Consider the following 20,958-nt stretch of genomic DNA (forward strand, 5'->3'; position numbering starts at 1 on the left):
CAGGAAAGTCTTCCTGGGACTAGAGGGCTATGAGATGCATCTGGAAGGTAGGACTCACAGTGTGCAGTTCTTGGGCTCAGGACTGAATTCTCTTCTCCCCGGCCATGCCCGGGGCCCAGCTCTGGGCTAATGGCCTGTGGTTCTGGGGCCCATGGTGGCTGTCACCCTTGGAGGAAGCATCTCAGCTCCTCCTTTCACAGCAGGAACTGTCCTTGGGATGGTGGGTTTGGCAAAGGGCACTTCTCAACACTCATTTCCCACCTGGCCTCGACCAACCTAAGCAAATAGCTACTTTCTTTCCAAGGCAATTAATTGGACTGACTTGTCCAAACATGTAAAACCAATAAGAGGGTCTGAACTGAAGTCTTTATCTTTATAGCACCCCCCTCGCACCGTCCAGAAGCACTGTGCCTTATCTATAAAATAAAATTTTCATTTATATCCATTCCTTCCCATAGAATGAATCGGTTGTAAAATGACTGGTTGTACACTATCTCCAAGAAGCCCTACTTCGTTCTCTCCCTTTTCCACAGAATTTTGTGTTAATGAATTCAACAAATATTTGTTGAGTCAGACCTTATTCTAGATATGTGGGATACATCAGTGAACATAACAAAGAGCATAGTAAAGCCCACAATAAAGCCTTTGCTAGAAAAGGTGGTGAATGCTATTGAAAAAAAAGGGGGGAGGACCAAACAGAAGTTTTCTCCTCCCACGAGCCAACCTCCCTTAGTGGGAAGGAGCATGGGGGCAATGAGAGGGAAGGAAGAGATAGGACTGAGCTTCTGGGCTTTTTTGGTTGTTTTTGTTTTTTGCTATAAGCCCTTGTCCCTGGTTGGAATTTTAAACTAATTGCATGTATTACTTTGATAAAAATAAAAATCAAGTTCAAATAGTGCTGTGACTATATTGGGAGGTGAGGGTGGCAGGTTGAGCTAAGTTCTCTTCTGTCAGTGCAGAAAACAGGACAAGGTTTCTAAAGTTAATAAATCAAGATACAGAAGTACAGGCATATCATTTAGCAAGGTAAAGGAAACTCTCCGAAGAATTTAAAGCAGAAACAGTAAAAAGAGTGAAAAGTCATTTCTTCTGGGGGAAAAACAGTGGAAGGTAGGAAGGCGTAAGAGTAGGCAGAGAACTCCTTTTGCCCTTTATTACAAGTCTTTTGGTATGTTTGGATTTTTAACACCATAAGCATGTGTTACTTTGATGATTAAAAAACCCCTATTCTCCTGAGCCCTGGGGGGAGGGGTTCAGAGGGGTATCTTGGCGGCTTCTGTAGAGAGTGAGGGGTTGGTAGACCTAGGTAAGCTCTGCCTTCCTTCCTTTTATTTGTTTTATATCTCTGACTTTCACGCAAGATGTTGTTTGAACAAAGGGTTCCTCAGTTGAAATTGGTTTGAACTCCATGATCTCTTCTGACTCTTGTAATTAATGATGCTTTATAAGCACCTATCAACCCTTTATGCTCGTGCCTGTTTACTTCCTCAGAGAATTTTCACTTCTTAGTCAGAAGCCTTGCATCTTCCCCCAGCTGGCTATGGTTTGAAGTGATTGGTGAGTTTGTGGCCAGTGTGCTTGTGTGGAAGTGACACCCTGCAGTCAATCATCTGATGATTATTACTTCAGGGGGCCCCTGGAGCCCCTGTTGGAACAGGGGTCCTTTGAGTGCTCTGCCTGGCCTCCGGCACAGTGGCTGTTGTAACGGCAGGTGAACATTTTGGTGAATAGTTCCAGTATCTGCAGTTGCTCCTGGGGTAGCTGTGAATTCTTATAGACGCTTGCCTCCCACTCTACTTCCTCCAGTGGGGAGAGAGGGAGGGCGGGAGGGAGAGAGAGAGGGGGAAGTGAGGGGGGGAGGGAGAGGGAGAGGGAAAGAGAGGGAGAGAGGTGGAGAGAGACTATGAATGAAATCAAGAAAGGGAGGCAACTCCCCATTAGCTTAGTCACCTCCTAGTGACTGCACTTCTAGACATGTGTCACTGTTTGCCTGCTCTGGTACTATTTTTAGGGCGGGTCCCCTCCATTCATGTTTCTGGGGCCTTTGCAGTCATCCCTGTTGCTGCATCCCTGGCAGCTGCTTTCCTGAGTTTTGAAGTCCCAGAGGTTCTGTGTTTCCAGGCACCTTTCATGCCTTCCTGGCTTTGTGTACCATGTTCTTTTATCTGCTGTCTGGGGATATGATACTAATCCTTGAAGTCCAAGCTCAAATGTCATGTAGTTTGTAAAACCTTTCCTGGGCCTAACTCTGAGGAAACTCTCTACACCTTAGCACTTATCACAGAACCTAGTCATCACTTGGTTATATTTTGGGGTCCTTGAGGGGTTGGACACATCCCATGGTCTTCTTTCGGCCTGGCATAGAGTGGGTATTCACTAACTGCTCACAGAGTTAAATGAAGCACACTTGCTGATCTTTTCTGTGCCTTAGGAAATCTTGCTTCGCCTAGAATAAATGCTGCTGATCTCTAGCAAGGCATCTCCATAAGTCTTTTCCTGTTTTCATCCTGAAAGACCCGATTTGGAAGAGTCAGGTAACATCTGGAGAAAACCTCCTATTCTTGGAGGGATCCTATCTGGGGAGGGAGAATTATTGCCACTGTTTTACAGATCAGAAAACTGAGGTTCAGAAATATTGAGACTTGCTGATGGTCACATGGTAAATAGAGAGAGAGGTTGAAATCCATGCCATCTGACTCCAGAGACACAGTTTCCTACCACACGCTTCCTCGTAGTCCCCACAGTGTGCTCTGAGATCACACCATGTGAGACCATCCAGACCACAATTTTCCCCTCAAGCATTCATGCAATCATTTTCCTTCCAGACCCAAGTGTTGAGAATCTTTCTGTGTCCCTGGCATTTTCATTTCCTTGAGATTTGCTAATCTTTTCCTGTCTCCTCTACAGTCTGCAGGAGTTCATTTCTCTCTCATCCCTTTCCAAATATCATGATTTCCAAATCTTTCAGTGGGTTTCTTTTTCTGGCTGTGGTCCTTTTTTTGGAGACTTTCCAATATAGCCACAGGTTGGAGGATGATAACAATGAATTAGTCAGTAGATCTTCTTTGATGTTATTTTGTGGGCAAACTCATTAATTTATGACAAAACATCAAAGAGCTCAGCTCCTGCATAGGACTGGTTTGTCCCAAGGCAGCTGGGTAATAATTATTAGTCAGATTAAATCTCAGTGTCTTCTTCTGCTTCAAGAGTTAAAGTCCAAATGACTGAAGTGTGGGAACATCCCATCCTGTAGCTGCCCATTGGCTCTGAGTCAGCCTGGTATGAAACTCCCCACTCCAACTGTGGATCTCTCTCCATGGTCTCCACTTTGATGCCTCTAAGCCTTGAGGTCTGTCAAGATTGGTGTAGCAACTGGAGAAGGTGTAGTGATAAAAGGCGGAGGCTGTTACAGTCTCTTTCTAGTCAGGGGAGCTGGATATTAAAAGGGATCATCCCTGCGTGGACTAGCTCAAGGTTCTCCATAGAGTCCTAGTCCTGTAACTTCATTGGGAAGGAGAGCTCTCTTTGGGCCACACAAGAAAAGTGCCAGCACCATGTTTAGCACATAGCAAGCTTTCTGTATGTAATGGTTGAATGCACTTGTCAAGAAAGTCATGATGCATGAAGCCTCTGGTTAGCTGAAGAGGAGTAAGGAGTAGAGCTTGGGTCTTTGCTTATACAACAACACCCAACCTGCTCACATCTGTGGCCATTTACTTTGCTTCTCCCCATTTATCTGTGGTGGAAAATTGTCTGTGGTCCTCTCTAAAGCCAGCCCCTCCATGTTTGCCCTGGATCCCAACCTTTGCTGACCTCTTAAGGGCTTGCTTCTGTAATTAACTCTCTTCTTCCTGAGCCCTCAGTGTTTCCCTCTCTACTGGATTATTTCTATCAGCAACAAGCAAGCTTCAATGTACTCCTATCTTAAAAGAGCCTCCCTTGCTCCTACTTCTCCTTCAGGCCACTGTTTTACTCTTCAGTCCCTTTTACAGCAAAATGCCTCTCAAGACTTGTCTACACTCTCAGTAGCTCTCCTTCCTCTCCTCCATTCAGACTCTCAAATCCACTTCACTCAGGATCTCATCCCCATTCTCTACTGAAACAGCTTTTATCAAGCTCATCAGTGACCTTCTAGCTGTCAAGCCCAATGGTCATTTCTTAGTCCTCATCTTTTTCTACATATGAGCAGCTCTCGGCACAGCTGGTAGGGCTCTGTTACCAGGTTTCTTCCTTGGCTCCAGGACACCACTCTCTTGGGTCTCCTCCTACTTCACTGGTCACTCTTCTCAGTCAACTTTCATCTTCTCAACCTGTAAGTAATAAAGTGTCCAGGAACAGCTCTTGGACAATTTTTCTAGCTATATCCACTCCCTAGACGATCTCATCTGGTCACCCGCTTTCAAATACTGTTCACATACTGGTGGCTCTCCAACGCTCTACCTCTCTCTTGAACCTCAAATGCCCACTCCACTTAGATGTATAATATGCACATCAAATTTCAAACCTAAATCAACTAAGCAAAACTGTTCTCCATCCTTTCAGGCCTACTCAGTCCTTAGGCTTCCCTTCTCAGTAAATGGCAACTCCCTTCTTCCAATGGCTCAGACTTCCAAACTTGGAATCATTTTTGACTCACTTTTATACCACACCCCGTCTATTAACAGGTCCTGCCAGCACTACCTTCAAATTATATCTAGGGTCTGGCCACTTCTTCCCACCTGCACCGCTACTACCCTAGTCTAAGCCACCACCATATCTTGCCTAGACTACTCTTAACTTCCTAACTGGTGTCACTGCTTCTATTTCAGCCTCCTAACTGGTGTCACTGCTTCCATCCTTGCCTTCCTCCCGCTTTGCTCCCCTTTCCATCCCAGCCCTGGCATTCAGAATCGTGTAAAAAACTACAATTAGATAATGCCATGCCTCTACCCTAAACTTTCTAAGGCTGTTGATCCCACTTTCTTAATAGAATCCAAAGTCCTTATCAGGGCCCGTGAGTCCTTTAAGACCTGGTTCCTGTTACCTCTCTGATCTCAGATCCCATCTCTCTACCCCTTGCCCACTCCAGTCTAGCTACACTGGTTTCCCTGCTATTCTTCGAACATGCCAAGCCTACTCCTTCCTGCCACCTGCCCTTGTACTGTCCTCTAAGCGATTTCACTCTTTCTTTAGGTACCTTCATGTTAAGTTCTTTCATTTACCTCAGGCCCCTGCCCAAATTTCACCTTATCAAAAAAACATTCCCTATCTTTCTAAAGCAACTCTCCTCTGTCACCTCTCTTTACCATGCTTTACTTTTCTCCCTAGCAATGATCACACCTCAACATATTTTATACTGATTTGTTTATGGCTACTGATTGTTATCCCCATTAATATGTAAATTCAATAAGAACAGAGTCTTTGTGCATGTAGACACTGCTGTAGCCCATGCTCTGAGAAGAGTGTCTGATACATAGGAAATGTTCAAGGAATGTACATTGAATGAATAGATTTGTTAAATGGACTCATCTAGATCTCTTGTCATCAGGCAAAGAGAGTGGTTTCCAGATAGTTGTTTAATGAATATGATAAAAATTAAGTGTGAGGAACTGGGAGAGGTGTCCATGGAGATCATCAGATTGTGCAACTATTTAATATTCGTGACCACCATAGGATTCACAGATATTTTCAGTTTGCTCCTTGATGCCAAATCATTGGCCAAAACTCTAAGGTGGGGTGAAACATCTGCCTTTAACTTCTTTGGCATTTCATTTATCCTCTGGGACTCAGTTTGTTCATCTGCAAAATAGGCAGTTGGAGATATGGTTACTGATCTGCTAGTTTAAGGTCTACAAGATGTTGAAGGGAGGAGTACAGTTAGGAGGATCAACCGCGCAAGCTCTGGAACTTGACTGCTTATATTTTGAATCCTGCCTCCATTTCTCACAAGCCACACGACCTTGGGCAATTTTCTCAGTTTTCTGGTTTGTAAAGTGGGAATAATTAAAGGATAATAATAGCACTTAATTCAAAGAGTAATTTTGAGAATTACATAAGACAGTACAAGTAAAGTATGTAGCATATGGTTTGGAACATAGTAAGTGCTCAATAAATGTTAGCTATTAAAAATGAAAAGTTCTGAAGGGAATTTGTGAGAGGCCATTGCTAATGATGTGTTTTAGGTGCAGTAAACTATCCTAGCATGTTAGATGTTATGAAATCTTTAAAGGTGTGATGATAATATTGTGGTTGGGTAGAAGGCCCTTATTCTTAGGAGAGGCACGGTGAAGGACTGAAGGGGAAAACTTCATATCTGTCGCTTACTTCCTAATAATTTAGCCAAACATATATCTATGTTTCCATATCTATCAAGAAAATATGGCAAAATGTTAACAAATGTTGAAGCTAGGTGGACAGTATGGTTATTGTACTATTCTTTCAACCTGTGGGTTTGAAAATTTCAAAATAAAAGGTTGAAGGAAAGAAAAGAAAGGATCCTAGAAATGGTCTAGTGAATTCCGGTCCTCATTTTACAGAAAGAAGCTCAGAGGTGAAGCTTTTGACCAAGGTCATACAGCTGGAGGAGCCTGAGCCAGAATCCAGGTCTCCTGGCTGCATGAGCTGCAGAGGAACAGACTCCGCTTCCCCCAAAGACCTAGGGGTGTTATGGATGTGTAAAAAGGCACTTGTGTTGGTGTTTCCTTTTTGTTTATTAAGGAAATAGGTAGGTCATTTGGCTGGAAGCTTTGATGTCAAAATTGTGAAGGCAGCGCCAGGGCCAGCCCCGACATCCTGGGTAAACCAGTTTGGCACCATCTGCTTGTGTTTGTTGAGTGGTGGTGGTGTATATGTAAACACTGGGATTTCAGGGGAGAGGGCGAAGAGTAGGGGTGGGGCCAGGGTCAGGAAGAGCAGTGGAGAGACTGGCTTCAGTTCTGGAGCTCCCTGAAAGAAGGGACCCCAAGGTTTCTTTGGGGATGAAATGCAGGCACGTAAAGAAAGGAAATGATTTTCTGCGGTCAGCAGCATTCTCCTCTAGCTAATAGGGTTCAAAGCAGTGAAAAGAAGAGATGAGGAGAGGAGGGAATGTCCATGCAAGTCTGGGGAGGGGGGCACAGAGAAGAAACGGGGAGAAAGAACAGAAAAATACGGTAGAGGAAGCCTGGGGCCACGGTGGAGGAGGGGTTGGGGGAGGGGTGTAGAAAAGGTAAAGAGGCCGCACCTGGGGGCCTGCGAACGCGTGGAGGACTGTCAGCCTCCGCAAGCTGAGTGTCTTGCCCCAGAACCGTCCTGCCTCTCTCTTCTCCGGGTCTGGAAGTCTCAGGAGGCCGTGGTAGCAAGCGCAGAGCTCCTGGCGCTCTTACTAGGGGGAAGGGCTGACAGGAGAGGCGGGGCCTCGGGGCCGGGCGGGAGCGAAGCCTCTGGCCGCGGGCGGGGCTCCTCTCCGGCGGGCGGGCGCCGGAGTCTGGGGGCCGCGCTTCCCCCTCCCGGTCCGCGGAGGCGCCTGGCCCCTCCTCCCCCTGCCGCCCCCACCCCCGCCGCCGCTGTCAAAGATAAACCGGGCCGTTGCTTGCAGGAGCAGCGGCAGCCGGCGAGCGGGCGGTGAAGAGCCTCGGGCGCGGCCTCGCCTCCCCGGCCCGGCGCCCGCATCAGCACCGCGGATAGCACAGCGGCGGTCGCCAGTACCTAGGCGCCCTCCGGCCCACCAACTAGCCGGGCCCGCGGCGTCCGCATCAGCACCGCGGACAGTGCCCCGGGCCCCGTCTCGTCGCGGTTAGCCCACCCGCTCCCCGAGTCAGCACCGCGGACAGCCCCCCTTCTCCGGCCTCCCAGCAGGCTCGGAGCGGTCGGCGCCCCTGGAACATGGCCACTGAGGTAGGGGGCGACTGCCCGGCCCGCAGGCAGTGGCTGACTGGTGCGGGAACACATCCCCGCTAGGGGCGGACTGGGCGGGAAAGGAAGAAGGGGGGGGGTGAGGTGGGGTGGGGTGGAGTGAGGGGGTGGGGTAGGGTAGGATGGGGTGGTTTCCCTGAATCAGTACTGCGGGGAGGGGTAGGGGGAAGAGTGGCAGGGTGGAAGAGGGGGCTTCTCCTGAGAACTCATCTCATCTCTGGCTATCTTACCCATCTGAGTCCCCGAGGCTGCCCAGGCCACTTGTTGGCACTAGCACCAGGTTTGCTCCAGGGCCCCAGCTGGGGTTTCCTCTTACCCTGGAACTGCTAGTCCTAAAACTACTTCCCTAGAGGTTTGGAGGTGAGCTCGCCCCTGTTTTAGGGGAAGGAAGGCGGCTGGTTGCTGTTGCTATGCAGTGCAGCCATCCAGCTTTTAAACCCAAAAGCCTGGTTAAAAGATGACAGACCTACGTCCACCTTCACATTTCCTTCGTGGGGGAGTGAGGGGACAAAGAATCCTCAGGCCAAAACCTCAAACAGTTGGGTTTAATGAGCTGCCTGCACCAGTCTCTACTTTTGCATATTATGCTTTCTTGCCCCTGCTCCCCCCCCCTTTTTTTTATATCATTCAAGTTTCTTGTACCAGGGTGTCTACATTTCCCGGGTCTGATGGGAGGAGCTGTCTTTTTCTTCTTCTCCAGGGTGTGCTTATAGGTGTGTCACCTTCAAGGGACTTGAAAGTTGAACCCAGGGACCTGTTGGCTGAGGGCAGAATCTTGGTGCAGTGGTTAAGAGGTCAGGAATTTTCTCTTGTACTCCCTCCTTTCATGTGGGAAGTGGAGCTCTTTATGTTCCCACTTTATAAGTGGTAAAGCTACCACATGGAGAAGGGGAGGACCTATTTGATACACAGCATGTTAGCAGCAGAGCTGAAAAGTTTCTTCCTTTGGATTTTCGGAGCGGAACCCAGGACACCAGGGTCTCCCCAGTTCTGATGCTGACTTCTTTTGTGGTGTTTCCCTACTTCTCACCCAGCTGGGATGCAAGCCAGGGGGAACAGCACAGGCTTTTGAATGACTCTCTGCATTGCATCGGGGCGTCCTGGTGAGCAGGGTGACATCAACACCAAGTGTCACCATTGCAATTCTGCTGTTGTGGCCACCACAGAACAAGGTACAGTTGCTTGGTACTGCTTGGCTTTGTGACAAAGCACAAGGTTAGTTAGGAGAGCTCATCCTCTAGGACCTTGTGAGGGGCCAAGCCTTAAGCAGACCCATGGAGCTTGGTTTTACAGGTGGAGGAATGCAAAATAAATAAATAATCAGAAAGCTTGGAAAGTGCCAAAGTTACTGAGGAGAGCAGGAAGAACAAAGGAGAAATGACCAAGGATCTGGTCACCTTCCAGATAGGGCTGCCAGGCTGCCAGGAGGCAGCAAAGCCTGCTGGTATTGGGCAGCAAAGGACAACTTGGCATAGCTGGGCCAGAGGAGTGGGCAGAGAAGGCAGCCACACCTGTGATGTGATCTGACAGATCCCAGGATGCCGTCTGTCCCATCATATCTCCTCCACTTCAGGTCTGTTATGGTCCAGAAATTCCAACCAGCAGGCTCACATCTCTAGGTTGAGGCAGTGTTTCTAGGAGGCTGCTGTTAGGCATGCGTGACTCTCCCCTGGGAGAGGCTCTGCTTTTAATGCCTCTGTGAATATAGCACTTTCCTGTGTACAAAGCACTATCACATGTATGATCTCCTTTGAGCTTTAGAGCACCCCTGTGAAGTGGGCAAGGATGCTGTTATTATCCGCAATTAACAGGTGAGCCAACCGAGGCTCAGGAGCTTGCTTGATCTCTGTGAAGTAGCATCATTATCCCATTTTACAGATAATGCAACTGGAATGCAAGACGTATTCAAGAGACTATGGCTCAAAAGAGGCAGGGCAAGGATTAGAGACTGAGTCTTCTGCCTCCCTGGTCAGTGTTTTTTTCTGCTGCAGCCAGGTGTATCCAGTTAGCCAACGGCGTTGCTCAACAGCGAGGTGGGCACGTGAGGCTGTGATGGGGGAACGGATGCGGAAGAGTTCAGGAAGGACTCAGGCCCCCTGTTCAGCCTGGCTGGGTCAGCTTGAGGGTAGAGGGACAGAGGGACAGAGGTATGCCCAGAAGGGATGGAGAGCAGAGGACAAACATTACCCATTTCCCAATTTGGCCTTGGGTGGACCCTGCTGGCAGTACTGAGGGAGGAAGCCTTAGCTCTGCCAAGGCACAGAATGTGCACATTATCTGGGCTGTGCAGTGAGTCATTCTCCCCAGGCTGTTTTTACTGTTAGGACTGAGTTAAGATTACCAGGGAAAACCTGTTGGGAGAAGGAAAACCTCATGCCAAACTTCTTGGCCATTCCCTTTGGGTTCTGACTGGTAAGTCCACAGTTCCAGCAGAAGGTGTTTTGGGAGGTGAAGAGGAGATCAAGACAAGGAGAGGGAGGGAGAAGGAGGAGGGGGAGGGAGAGAAAGAGAGGGAGGGACAGAAAGACAGAGGGGGAGGGAGAGATGGGTGAGGAGGAGAGAGGCAGAAACATAGAGAAAGCATGGATGTCCCTGGATCCCTGGATGGAAGGCATGGAAACTGGATCTTTTCTGCTTCCCAATTTCTGTTTAGGAGTTAGCATTAAGGGAGGAGTGTGTGTGAGGAACTCAGAGGAGGAATGAAGCCTCCTGAGTGATACACTGACCTCATTTGGAAAACTGTAATGAGCCCATTTCCTGAGCGACAAACCTCTGCAAATGTGTGTCACTGGGAGCAGGGTCCGCCCTGGGAAACAGTCCAGATGGCCAAGGACAACTGGGAAATGCCTGGCTGGGAGGGGCTTCTTTAAGTTTAAGTGGTGGAGTTTGGCCCCTAAGAGATTTTTTAAAACATGTTTATTTATTTTTGAGAGAGAGAGTCAGAACACGAGCGGCGGAGGGGCAGAGAGAGAGGGAGACATAGAATCTGAAGCAGGCTCCAGGCTCCGAGCCATCAGCACAGAGCCCAATGCGGGGCTTGAACTCACAAACCGTGAGATCATGACCTGAGCTGAAGTTGGATGCTTAACCGACTGAGCCACCCAGGCACCCCCGGCCCCTGAGAGATTTTTAAATGCACCCAAGTAGCATTATCCAAGCAAGGCATTTGGAGGTTTGATCTCTGAGGCCTGGAATTAACAGCCAACAGACAGTAGGTTGGGCTTGGGCCCTTGTGTAGGCTGAGAAGAAGGGAGGCCCTGTGCCTGGGTTTCCATCCTGAGGCCTGATTCGGCTGCCTCTGACTCACGATCCTCACTCCTCCTCCACACCCCAGCCAGGGATCATGGTGTTGGTTCATGAGCTGAATCTCCTGATTCTTGAGTTGAGCCTCAAATGCATCCTCTGGAATTAGCTAGTTTTTAATGAGGATGGAGATGTGGGCCAGATGGGGCCTCCTGTTTGTCTTGGGCAGATTGGGACTGGGAATGTTCTTCTGAACTCCAGTGCTTACTCCTCATCTCTACCAGGTTGGCTCTGTCAGGTGTATGGCCCATTCTTCAGGCTGCCTCCCTATCCCTGTCATACTGCAGTTCAAAAATTGGTGCCAGCAGGTATTGCCACTGACTTTCTCTTTCTTCCTCATGAAATGCCTCTTGGGGTGTCCTTAGCCAGCTGCCAGCAAGCCTGGGATGGTGGCAGGGGAGAGGGCAGAGTTGAGGAAGGTAAGAAGTAGATGAGAAGCCCAGGTGCCAGGGTCAGTTAAGAAACCCCAGAGTCGCTGTTCAGGGGAGACACAGAAGCTGTGGTCTCTTAGAGGTGCAGGCATATTCTGGGATCCTCTTATGGGATCAGAGCATCATGGATCTCTCCTGAAAACCTGTGCTTGCTTCCTGAAAGCTACATAGCTGGCAAGTGCCTGGAGCTTGGCTCTAGCTCTGGCCCAAGGGCCCCTATGATGGGATTTCTTATTCAGAGGTCCTAACCTGGCAATTCTAGGAGTGAATCTTGTTCACAGTTGTGCCTTATTTTGTCTGCTTAGCGCTTACAAATGTAAATATTTATTGGAAACGTAAAAAAAAAAAATCAAGACATTTGATATTAAGGAAATCTGGATTTATGCATTCTCTTAAGATGTCGAAGTGTGGCATCCTGGGCTCACATTCTCACATGGCAGTGGTCAGCCGCTTTCTTGAGACAGGGCGTGGGTTCTCTGATTAGCCACAGCCCTCACCCAACCCACTTACATGCTTAGTTCCTATAAACATTTGCATTCATAATCCCTGAGAAAGCCTCTTGAATGTCAGGGCTAGAAGGGGCTTTAAGTGATTATGTTGTTCCAGCTTCTCAGTTTCTAGTTGAAGAAATGGAGGCCCAGGGTCATGTGGCCCGGACTAGCACCCAGGTATCCTGCTCCCAGGTCAGTGGGCCCTCTTTCCATCAGGGCCTTTTGGTACTTCACAACTGAGCCACCGTGGATGGGGAGAGCCAGGAGATGCTGCCTTGCCTTAAGTCCTACTCTTTGCCAACTACAGATGAGTGTGTTATATTGTGCTTGACATAGATCTGGGAGATGAAAGCTCTGGAATATACAATGAGTCTGATACCATCTTCTAGCAACTCCTCAAGACTCCACAAATACTCTACAGGGAGGGAAGTAGATCCCTGGTCACCCAGAGGCTTTGTTCTAAGGCTCAGGATTTTTGGGGTTGGAAAGGGTGTTGAGCTCTCCTACTCTGGGTACTTGAGAACTCACAGATCAAAGCCAAGAGGAGATGAGACCATACTATGCAAGATAGCATCCTAAAATTTTAATGGAATAATAAACTAGAAGTTTATTGTTCAGTAAAGTCCCAGAGAAGTGATCCTGATCAGCAAGTAGGTCTCCTCCAGGCTGACTCAGGGACCCAGGCTCTTTCCAATTTGTGGTCCCATCATCTTCAACATACAGCTTCCTTGTTTTCTGTGGAAGAGGAAAGGTAACAGAAGAGTGGCTGGTTGTTGTGAGCTAAACCTATACATGAATTCATCACTTCCACTCATATTCCATTCAGTCATATGGCCACACCTAATTGCAAGGCAGGGTGGGGATTAATCTAATTGTACGCCTAGGAGGAAGAAGTGGTCACTAGAGACAGTCACAGACACATACCTTCATGGTAGCACACAGTGCATGTGTGCACTCGGACATAGACAAAGGAGGCCGTCAGAGGGGAAGAAGCTCTATCCATAATAGAAGAGTTGAATCACTGTTTTTTCCCTTTCTTTCCATTCTCACCATCACTTTTCTTGGGTTAGACCTGCTTTTGTGTTTCCCCGGACACTACAAACATAGTGCATCCCTTCAAATGGCCTCTTACCCCAGTCACTGGCCTCTTACCCAGTCATGCTTAATTCCCATGCATCCCTCACAGAGCTTCCTGAATGATCCTTCTGGGGCTAGGGGAATCCATCCTCATGATCCACTGGCTCACGTCAGTTGGTTTTAGAAGGGCAGAGGAAGGCCACAGCCCCTTCCTTTTCTTTGGAAAATATAAAAGTATGAGATCCTAACCAGATAGAGCAGAGTAACAAATAACACACTTATACCACTAAAGCCTTCTTTATTTTTCAAAGTTATCATACGATCCTAGTGAATGTCAAGGGGATTTTCTCAATTAAAACCTTGATTAGAGGAATCAAGGACAGTTCAGACAAGAGGAGCATCTATATATTCTTCAGTTCAGCCCCAGTACTCTGGTATCACATCTCTTACGTAGAGCAAGCTTTGCCGGATGTAGGAAAGTCTCCTGCAGTGTTCTCTGATTTTCCCCTTTTCCGAACCTTGATCTACCAGTTATCTCTCCTACTTTTCTCTCATTGCTTACTCTTTCCCCCAGCTTTTTTTAAAAAATTTTTTAACGTTTATTTATTTTTGAGACAGAGAGAGACAGAGCATGAACGGGGGAGGGGCAGAGAGAGAGGAGACACAGAATCAGAAGCAGGCTCCAGGCTCTGAGCCATCAGCCCAGAGCCCGATGCGGGGCTCGAACTCACGGACTCACAGACCATGAGATCGTGACCTGGGCTAAAGTCGGATGCTTAACCAACTGAGCCACCCAGGCGCCCCACTTTCCCCCAGCTTTTAAGCAAGTTTGTCTTCTGTCCTATACCCTCCCCTCTAGTAGAGCCCCCCTCCAGCTCTTTGTGATAGTACTGTCCTCTATACTGTCATTCCCCCCTGCTCTGGCCTAATCCACAAACCAACTCCCATCTTGCTGAAATCTGCCTGCAGTCAACTGGAGCATATTGTGTTCTCTGCCATCTTTTTCCTTTGCACAAGCTTCTCCCTCTGTCTGGGTTGACTTTACATCCCTCTCCCCACCCACTGCCTGCTCCCTACCACTGGCAACTCCTGGCCTTCTTGATGACTCAACACAGACCTCAGGAAGTCTTTTCTGAGTAAGCATTTCTGGGTAAGATGTTACTTCTCTAAAGCATTTATCACAGGCTAATTTATTATATATTTACTTGTCTTCTTCCCTGGAGCTCACAGACTGTCTTTGCTCAGCATCCCCAGAGCTCGGCAATAGTAGGGACTCAATAAATGAAAGCTGAATGACGGAAGAGATTCACCTTAATTACACAGGATGAACTGGCTGTGTGTTCACTCTGCCCTTGGGGCTTGGCCTCCACATGGTTCCAATGTTTGGCATATTTTACCCAGTGGGATGCTTCTTTCAAATGTGGGTGACTAAGGCTGGAAGTGGAAGAAAGAGGCCCTATTCTTCTATTAATTGAGCCCAGTCCCCTCAAGTGCTAGAGTTTGTGTCAATGTCAAAACTGCAGGTGTGGGCAAGGGACAGAGTTGCCCCACTTCTTCCTACCAGGGCAAGGTGTTTCTTTAATTTCTGGGTTATCCGAATCTCCCTCCCAGTTGGTGGGCTATCAGGTCCTCCTCTGTCCTACTCCCCTCCCCAACCTTGCTGTAAGCCCCACTTCTGGGGCCTGAGACCTCAGTCTTGTTCAGGGCTGGGTTCCCCAAGCACGAGGCCTGATGATTTGTGAATATTTGATACTTGGTGAGTGAACAAAAGTGTGAAAGGCTCTCTGTGTGTGTGGGAGGGGGAGGGAGAGTGAGAAGGAGGGAGAAGGAGGTAAACGGGGGGTGGGGAGAAGGGAGGAGAGGAAAAGGGAGGGAGAGAGGGAGAGAGGAGGAGGGGGAAGGGAAAGAGAGGGAGAGGGAGAAGGGAGGGGGAGGGAGGGAGAAGGGGAAAGAGAGAGAAGGATCTGGGCCAGCTACCAGGAAGTCTTTTCCTCTTGTTAAAATTTGTTTCTGGCTCTGTTGATGATTCCAGAACCATCATCCCCTTTTGGCTCAGCTTTTGCCCTAATTCAGGCTTTTTCTAGATCTTTCTGGGATAGCTTGACGTGTCTTCTCTAGTCAACTCCACAGTTCTGCTTCCCCATGACTTCCCCAAGTGCCCCATGGAGCACTTGTAGGGTGGCTAATGTTCAGGTTTGCCGGGGACTTTGTTGGTTTAGTGCTGTAAGAATCACATCCTGAAAACCTCCGTCAGTCTTGGACAAACCTAGATGGATGGTCACCCTGAATGTGAGTCTGCTGTATGCCTCCTCAGGTCCATAATCTGCAGGAGCTGCGGCGAAGTGCCTCATTGGCCACCAAGGTCTTTATCCAAAGAGACTACAGTGATGGGACCATCTGTCAGTTCCAGACCAAATTCCCCCCGGAGCTGGACAGCCGGGTAAGGATGTCTTTTTTCTAAACTTGGAACATAGGCCGTGATGGAACTCAGGGACTTATTCCAATGTATTTTTTTTTTCCAGGATGAAAGTAATATGTGACATATAACTTGTTCAGGCACTTCACGTGACAGAATTAAAAAATGTCCCTAACATTGTCTTGCTGTCACCTCACTGCAAGTTAGAGCTGAAAAAGCCTCAGAGATTTCCTAGTTCAGTGGCCCTGGAACATCAGTAGCACAAGAGTCGCCTGGAGAGCTTATGAAACAAAAACAGATTCCTTAGTCCGATTGATGGCATCAGCTTCAGGAATCTCTACTTCTTGGCAGCAGTCTCAGCCCCAGCTGCACGTTAGAATTTCCTGGGGACCTTTAAGAAATCCCGATGCCCAGGTCATCGACCAAGGGCTCTGCCCACAGCCCCTCCCTCCAGACTCAGCCAGCTACCTGGGTGTCTCGTGGACCACCAACCCCTTGCAAGTCAGCTCCTTCTGCCCAGTTTTGCTCCCGGTTCGGGGGTGCGTATGGTCCTCATTCCCAGGCTGTTGTAACACTGTCCTGGAATTAGAGAGCCTGCCCTCTGGAGGGCGGTAGGCAGACCCCAGCTCTTTCATTCAGCAGCCCAGGCCTATCCAAGTGGGTTTGGGAAGGTGGGGCAGGGCTGCCTTTTGTTAATCTGATCGGTAGCCAGCTTTTAGGGTGCTGTGAGGTCTCCTCATCTCATCAAAGGACACACCTGTCCTTTGGGGCAGGGCGACTCTTGGGGTAGAGCATAATGTTTTCTTATGCGTTCACTCCAGATCTGTGTAGGGACAGTGGCTGGGAACCCCAAAGCTTCTGACTGTTCTTAGGGAGACCTTTTGTCCTAGATGGACATGGAAGGTCCCATGCTAGCTTGTGTGATGGACAGTTCTGATCCTGTAGTGGTGAGTGGGGAAGGGGGTGTTCTGAGGAATGTAAAAAATGGGCCTACAGCCACTTTGACACCTGCTTGGAGCATGACCTCCCAATGTAGTGTAGGGTTATTAAAGAGCACAGATTCAGGTCAGAGCTGTGTAACCTTGGACAAGTTCACTTAGCATTCAGCAAGTATTTACTGAGCAACTACTATGTATTAGGCACTGGGGATGCAGAAGTGAAGTCATGAGTTCATTTTCGATTGGAAGGTATGAAGAATAAAACAGCAAGTAAATATGTAGCAGCTGCAGTGGGGACCACTACTAGAAAAATAAGTGTGTGAGGGTCACAGGGCTGGGAGAGCAGGGGAGAGGTGAATGGGGGGGGGAGGTCTGTGAGATAAGGTAAGCCCTTAGGCCTGTAGGTATGAGCCTGGGGTGGGGGTGTCTGGGGGAGGCGTGTTGTATCCGAGGACACAGGCACAAAGGACTTGTGCATTTTCAGGAAGCAGCAGGGCAGTCAGTGTGGCTGGTTGGGGACTGAGTGGGCAGGAAAGCAGGAGGCGGGCTCAGGGGACGCAGGGCCAGGCCCTGTAGGGCCTAGCAGGCATATAAGGACTTCTTGGATTTTACTTGGAGAGAGATGAGAAGGCTTTGGAAGCTCTTCATCAGAGCTGTGACATGATCCGACTTCAGCAGCCTCCCTTGGCAGGGCTGGGGGCACAGAGACCAGTTAAGAGGCCGGAGATGACGGTGGCCGGGACCACAGAGCTGAGCTTTGAGCTACTGAAGTGAAAATGTGGGGAAGTGTGTTATTTATTCATTTATTTTGATTAACTTTTTAAAAAATATCCGACTCTGCAAAGCTTTTTTTTTTCAGATGAAGCAATTGCACAATTAAATGTTTTTAATGTTTATTTATTTTTGAGAGAGAGAAAAAGAGAGAGAGAGAGCATGAGTGGGAGAGGGGCAGAGAGAGAGGGAGACACAGAATCTGAAGCAGGTTCCAGGCTCTGAGCTGTCAGCACAGAGTCTGACACGGAACCTACAAACTGTGAGATCATGACCTGAGCCGAAGTCAGACGCTTAACCGACTGAGCCACCCAGGTGCCCCGCAATTGCATAATTTAATCTACAGTTGCCAGATAAATTGATAAAAATCTTATTATTTGTTTTTAAATTGAAGTATAGTTGATACGCAACATTACATTGGTACCTGAAAGTGCTTTTAAAAATAGAAAGCATAGAAAGTGCTTAATGAATATTAGCTATTATGATTATGGATGCAGGCAGGACAGCTTCCCAGTTGTGCACGCCCACGAGGCTGTCGTGTTCTTGGTGACCTCTTTGAGAGAAGATACTCCTGAGATCTCATATAATCAGTCTTATGCAGTTGGAGTCCCATCCAAACATGGGGAGCCCCTACCAATTAGGTCCTGGGCGCTTTTGCAGCTATGAAAATGGGGGGCGACGAAGTCACCAGAATTCCTGCCTGACCGTCTGCTTTCAGGAAGCCTTCACGTCTCTGATATTGTGGGAGTTTCCTGCTCCCAAGGGAGGCCAAGTAGTCATTCTTATTCCCATTTTATAGCTGTGGAAACTGAGGCTGGAGTAGTTAAGTCATCAGCTGAAGGCCACATAGCTAGTTGATGGTCAGGTCTGGACTGGACCCCAGGTCTCCCGGCTCCCAGTCCAGTGTTCCACGGGCAGCTTCTCCGATCTTACCTGTGTGCCACTCCCCTCATCCGTGTGGCCCCACCACTGCCACCCGCCCTCCTACCTGTGACTGTCCGGTCCAGGGAGGCTGGCCTCAACCTGGTTCCCTGTCCCTTTCTCCTCCAGATTGAGCGGCAGCTCTTTGAGGAGACCGTGAAGACCCTCAACAGCTTCTACGCGGAGGCGGAGAAGATCGGGGGCAGCTCCTACCTTGAGGGCTGCCTGGCCTGTGCCACGGCCTACTTCATCTTCCTCTGCATGGAGACCCACTACGAGAAGGTGGCTCCCCTCCTGACTGCCTTACATCCCCTCCTGCAGGGTTCCCCCGCTGCCCGCTCATCCTCAGCCGGCCCCTCTCCTTGCAGGTTCTCAAGAAGATCTCCCGCTACATCCAGGAGCAGAACGAGAAGATCTTTGCCCCTCGAGGCCTCCTGCTCACTGACCCCGTGGAGCGCGGGATGCGGGTCGTATCCTTCCTGGCTGTTCTGTGCAAGGGCCCAGAGCTGCCAACTGGTGGGTTCCTTGGTGAAGACACCCAGAAATAGGGACCACCCTAGGGGCCTCTGCTCAGGGATTTTCCCAGGATTCCCCACATCACTGGTCGTCAGCTCTCCTCCCCCACTATAAGTTATCAATGCCTTTTGTGAATTTCAGGGTTTGCTTTTACTGGGCTGCATTTCTTCAGCGCTTGATACATGCCAGGTATCATATTAACTGCTTTGAAACGATGTAATTCTCATACTACCCCTACAAGGTGGGTAACTCTTATTCTTCCCTCTGCCCACGAGCCCACTGAAGTTAAATCACTGGCCCAGGGTCACCCGGCCGGTGAACGTCAGAGCCAGGATTTGAGCCCAGTCCCACACTTAACCGTGAAGCTGCACTGCCCCTCAGGGAACACGCGGATCTCTGCACACGTTTACATGTCTACGGTCTCGTGTACTCCTGGGTGTACGTCCTGAGCCCCTCTTTACAGATCAGAAAAATGAAGTCTTGGTGGGTGGCCGACCCAGGAATTGGGTTATAGGCCTGCTCGCTCCACCTGGAAAAGTGTGGTCAAGGTGTACACACAGCCCACTCGCAGAGTAGAAGTGTTAAAAAAATGTTTTTACTGGAAAATTGAGAGGAAAACGAGGAAAGAAAACACAAAGACCGGAATCTTCTGTTTACAAAGCCCTGTGAGAGGGGCCTTTTTTTAATTGAGTTTTTACTAAGTGCCAGGCATTGGGCTTAGAGCTTTACAAGCGTTATTTCAATCAGTCCCCCAGCTACCCCAAGATTCCATTATTACCACCATTTTACACACGCGGCCATTCATGGGTAACAAGTTAAATGACCGGTCTAAAGTCCCATCTCTCGAGAGAAAGCGACTCAGGATTAGAACTCGGGACACCGAGGTCTTCCCACTTCCCACGCCGTACCACCACCTGTCCCGGTGTTTGGTAATCAGACCCACTAAAGCGGAAGCTTCCGATTGTGCGCCTGCGCAGTGCTCGGCCCGGCAGGTCGCTGTGTGCGTGTGCACACCGAGCGCCCGCGACAGCGCGGAGGGGCTGGGGTCTAGCGGCCCGGGCCTCCCGGCCTCGCTGTCTGGGACGCGGCACCGGCTCGGCCGCCCGCTCCCCTGCTGGCCTCCGTCCGCCCCTTCTCGGCAGCTGGCAGGGGCTCCCTCCTTAACGCCGGCCGCAGATCGAGATCTCCATCTACGAGGACCGGTGCAGCAGCGGCAGCTCCAGCAGCGGCAGCAGCTCCGGCAGCGGCAGCAGCGGCGGGGGCGGCGGGGCGGGGGCCCGGTGACTGGCCGAGAGTCCCTGCAGGGAGGTGTACGGCCGGACTGAGGGCCTCTCAGACCTGCGGCGGCTGCGCTACCAGAGCACCCGCTTCTGAGTCATTCTCTGGGCCCCTGCTGCTCCCCAGGGAGGGGTGGGGCGGGAGGAAGGGTGACTGGCCCGGTGATTCCCGCGGGCCATCTACCCGCGCCCCCCTTTACTCCCTCCTGCCTGTCACCCCTGGCAGGACGGCCTACTTCCTGACCTGGCATTTTCTCCATGGGGGAGGTCTGGTCACACGCAGCCAGATCTTCCAGGGGAAGGCTGGGGTGGGGGTTTGGGGGTGGGGCTAACACAATTTGGACAGTCCTTTGCTTCTGCAGCTCTGTACCCAACGCCCGGAGGGGGGCTCAGGTCCCAGAGAGAATGCCCTTCTCCCGCATGATTCCTCACCCCAAATCCCACATCCGCCAGGACTCTCTCCCCCCAGGGTCCTGCTCCCCGTGGCTGTCTCCCAGTATCTGCTCTTTCTGGGGCCACTGCAGGGGCTCTGCCTGTCTGTGATCCTGCCTCCACCGATTCGAGGTCTGGGGAGATGGGAGCTGCTCAGTCCCCTCCTGACCTCTTCTAGACTCCTGGCTTCCCGTTCCTCTGCTCAAAGCCTGGAGGCCACCTTGGCCTTGCCAAGAAATATCCAACTCCTGAGATTTTGCAGGACATCAGGCGCTGGTTGTGGGGCACACAGCCTGGGGCTCTAGGAGGTTATTTGGGGGTCTGGAGAAATGCTTCATGGAGACATGTAGCCTTGGGAGGTTTGAACCTTCAGAACTGGAGCCAACTTCCTGAGATTAGAACCTGTGTGTATGTGAGAATGAGTGTGTGTGCATGCAGGCACGCGTGTGAGTGCATATATGTGAGTGCGCTATGTGCAAAAATGCACATGTGTATGTGTAGGTGTGTGTATGA

The 20,958-nt window shown here is 49.7% G+C and overlaps 2 protein-coding genes across 5 annotated transcripts in view; one reads left to right on the forward strand and one right to left on the reverse strand.

The window, feature by feature from the left end:
• Positions 1–8,716: 8,716 nt before the first annotated feature.
• On the forward strand, positions 8,717–19,307 carry GOLGA7B (golgin A7 family member B). Of its 2 annotated transcripts, XM_053909810.1 has the most exons (6): positions 8,717–9,044; positions 9,751–9,840; positions 15,489–15,614; positions 18,350–18,502; positions 18,589–18,690; positions 19,200–19,307. In XM_053909810.1, exons 2-6 carry the CDS (start codon positions 9,754–9,756, stop codon positions 19,248–19,250), a joined length of 519 nt encoding a protein of 172 aa, XP_053765785.1. In that variant the 5' UTR covers positions 8,717–9,044; positions 9,751–9,753; the 3' UTR covers positions 19,251–19,307. The 2 variants fall into 2 exon arrangements, with proteins under 2 accessions (XP_053765785.1, XP_053765784.1); XM_053909809.1 differs by lacking the exon at positions 19,200–19,307 and having other exon boundaries at positions 8,719–9,044; positions 18,589–18,937.
• The window catches only part of CRTAC1 (cartilage acidic protein 1), a 157,442-nt gene continuing 149,278 nt past the window's right edge, over positions 12,795–20,958 (reverse strand). For 2 of the 3 annotated variants that reach the window (XM_019459047.2, XM_053909807.1), the window contains one exon: positions 19,384–20,034. In XM_019459047.2, the coding sequence (XP_019314592.1) occupies positions 19,784–20,034 (251 nt within the window). In that variant the 3' untranslated portion in view covers positions 19,384–19,783. Of the gene's footprint in view, positions 12,833–19,383; positions 20,035–20,958 lie in introns of those variants that run through there. The other variant, XM_019459052.2, reaches the window with a different exon arrangement.

This window comes from Panthera pardus, unplaced genomic scaffold, assembly GCF_024362965.1.
Source record: "Panthera pardus isolate Hobbes unplaced genomic scaffold, ASM2436296v1 HiC_scaffold_22, whole genome shotgun sequence".
NCBI classification, from domain to species: domain Eukaryota; kingdom Metazoa; phylum Chordata; class Mammalia; order Carnivora; family Felidae; genus Panthera; species Panthera pardus.

Bases quoted from the DNA above. Each gene is read 5' to 3' on its own strand.
- GOLGA7B (XM_053909809.1), top strand. From the start codon at position 9,754: ATGCAACTGGAATGCAAGACGTATTCAAGAGACTATGGCTCAAAAGAG. The intron at 15,615-18,349 runs GTAAGGATGTCT...TTTCTCCTCCAG, and splicing joins CCCCGGAGCTGGACAGCCGG to ATTGAGCGGCAGCTCTTTGA. The intron at 18,503-18,588 runs GTGGCTCCCCTC...CTCTCCTTGCAG, and splicing joins TGGAGACCCACTACGAGAAG to GTTCTCAAGAAGATCTCCCG.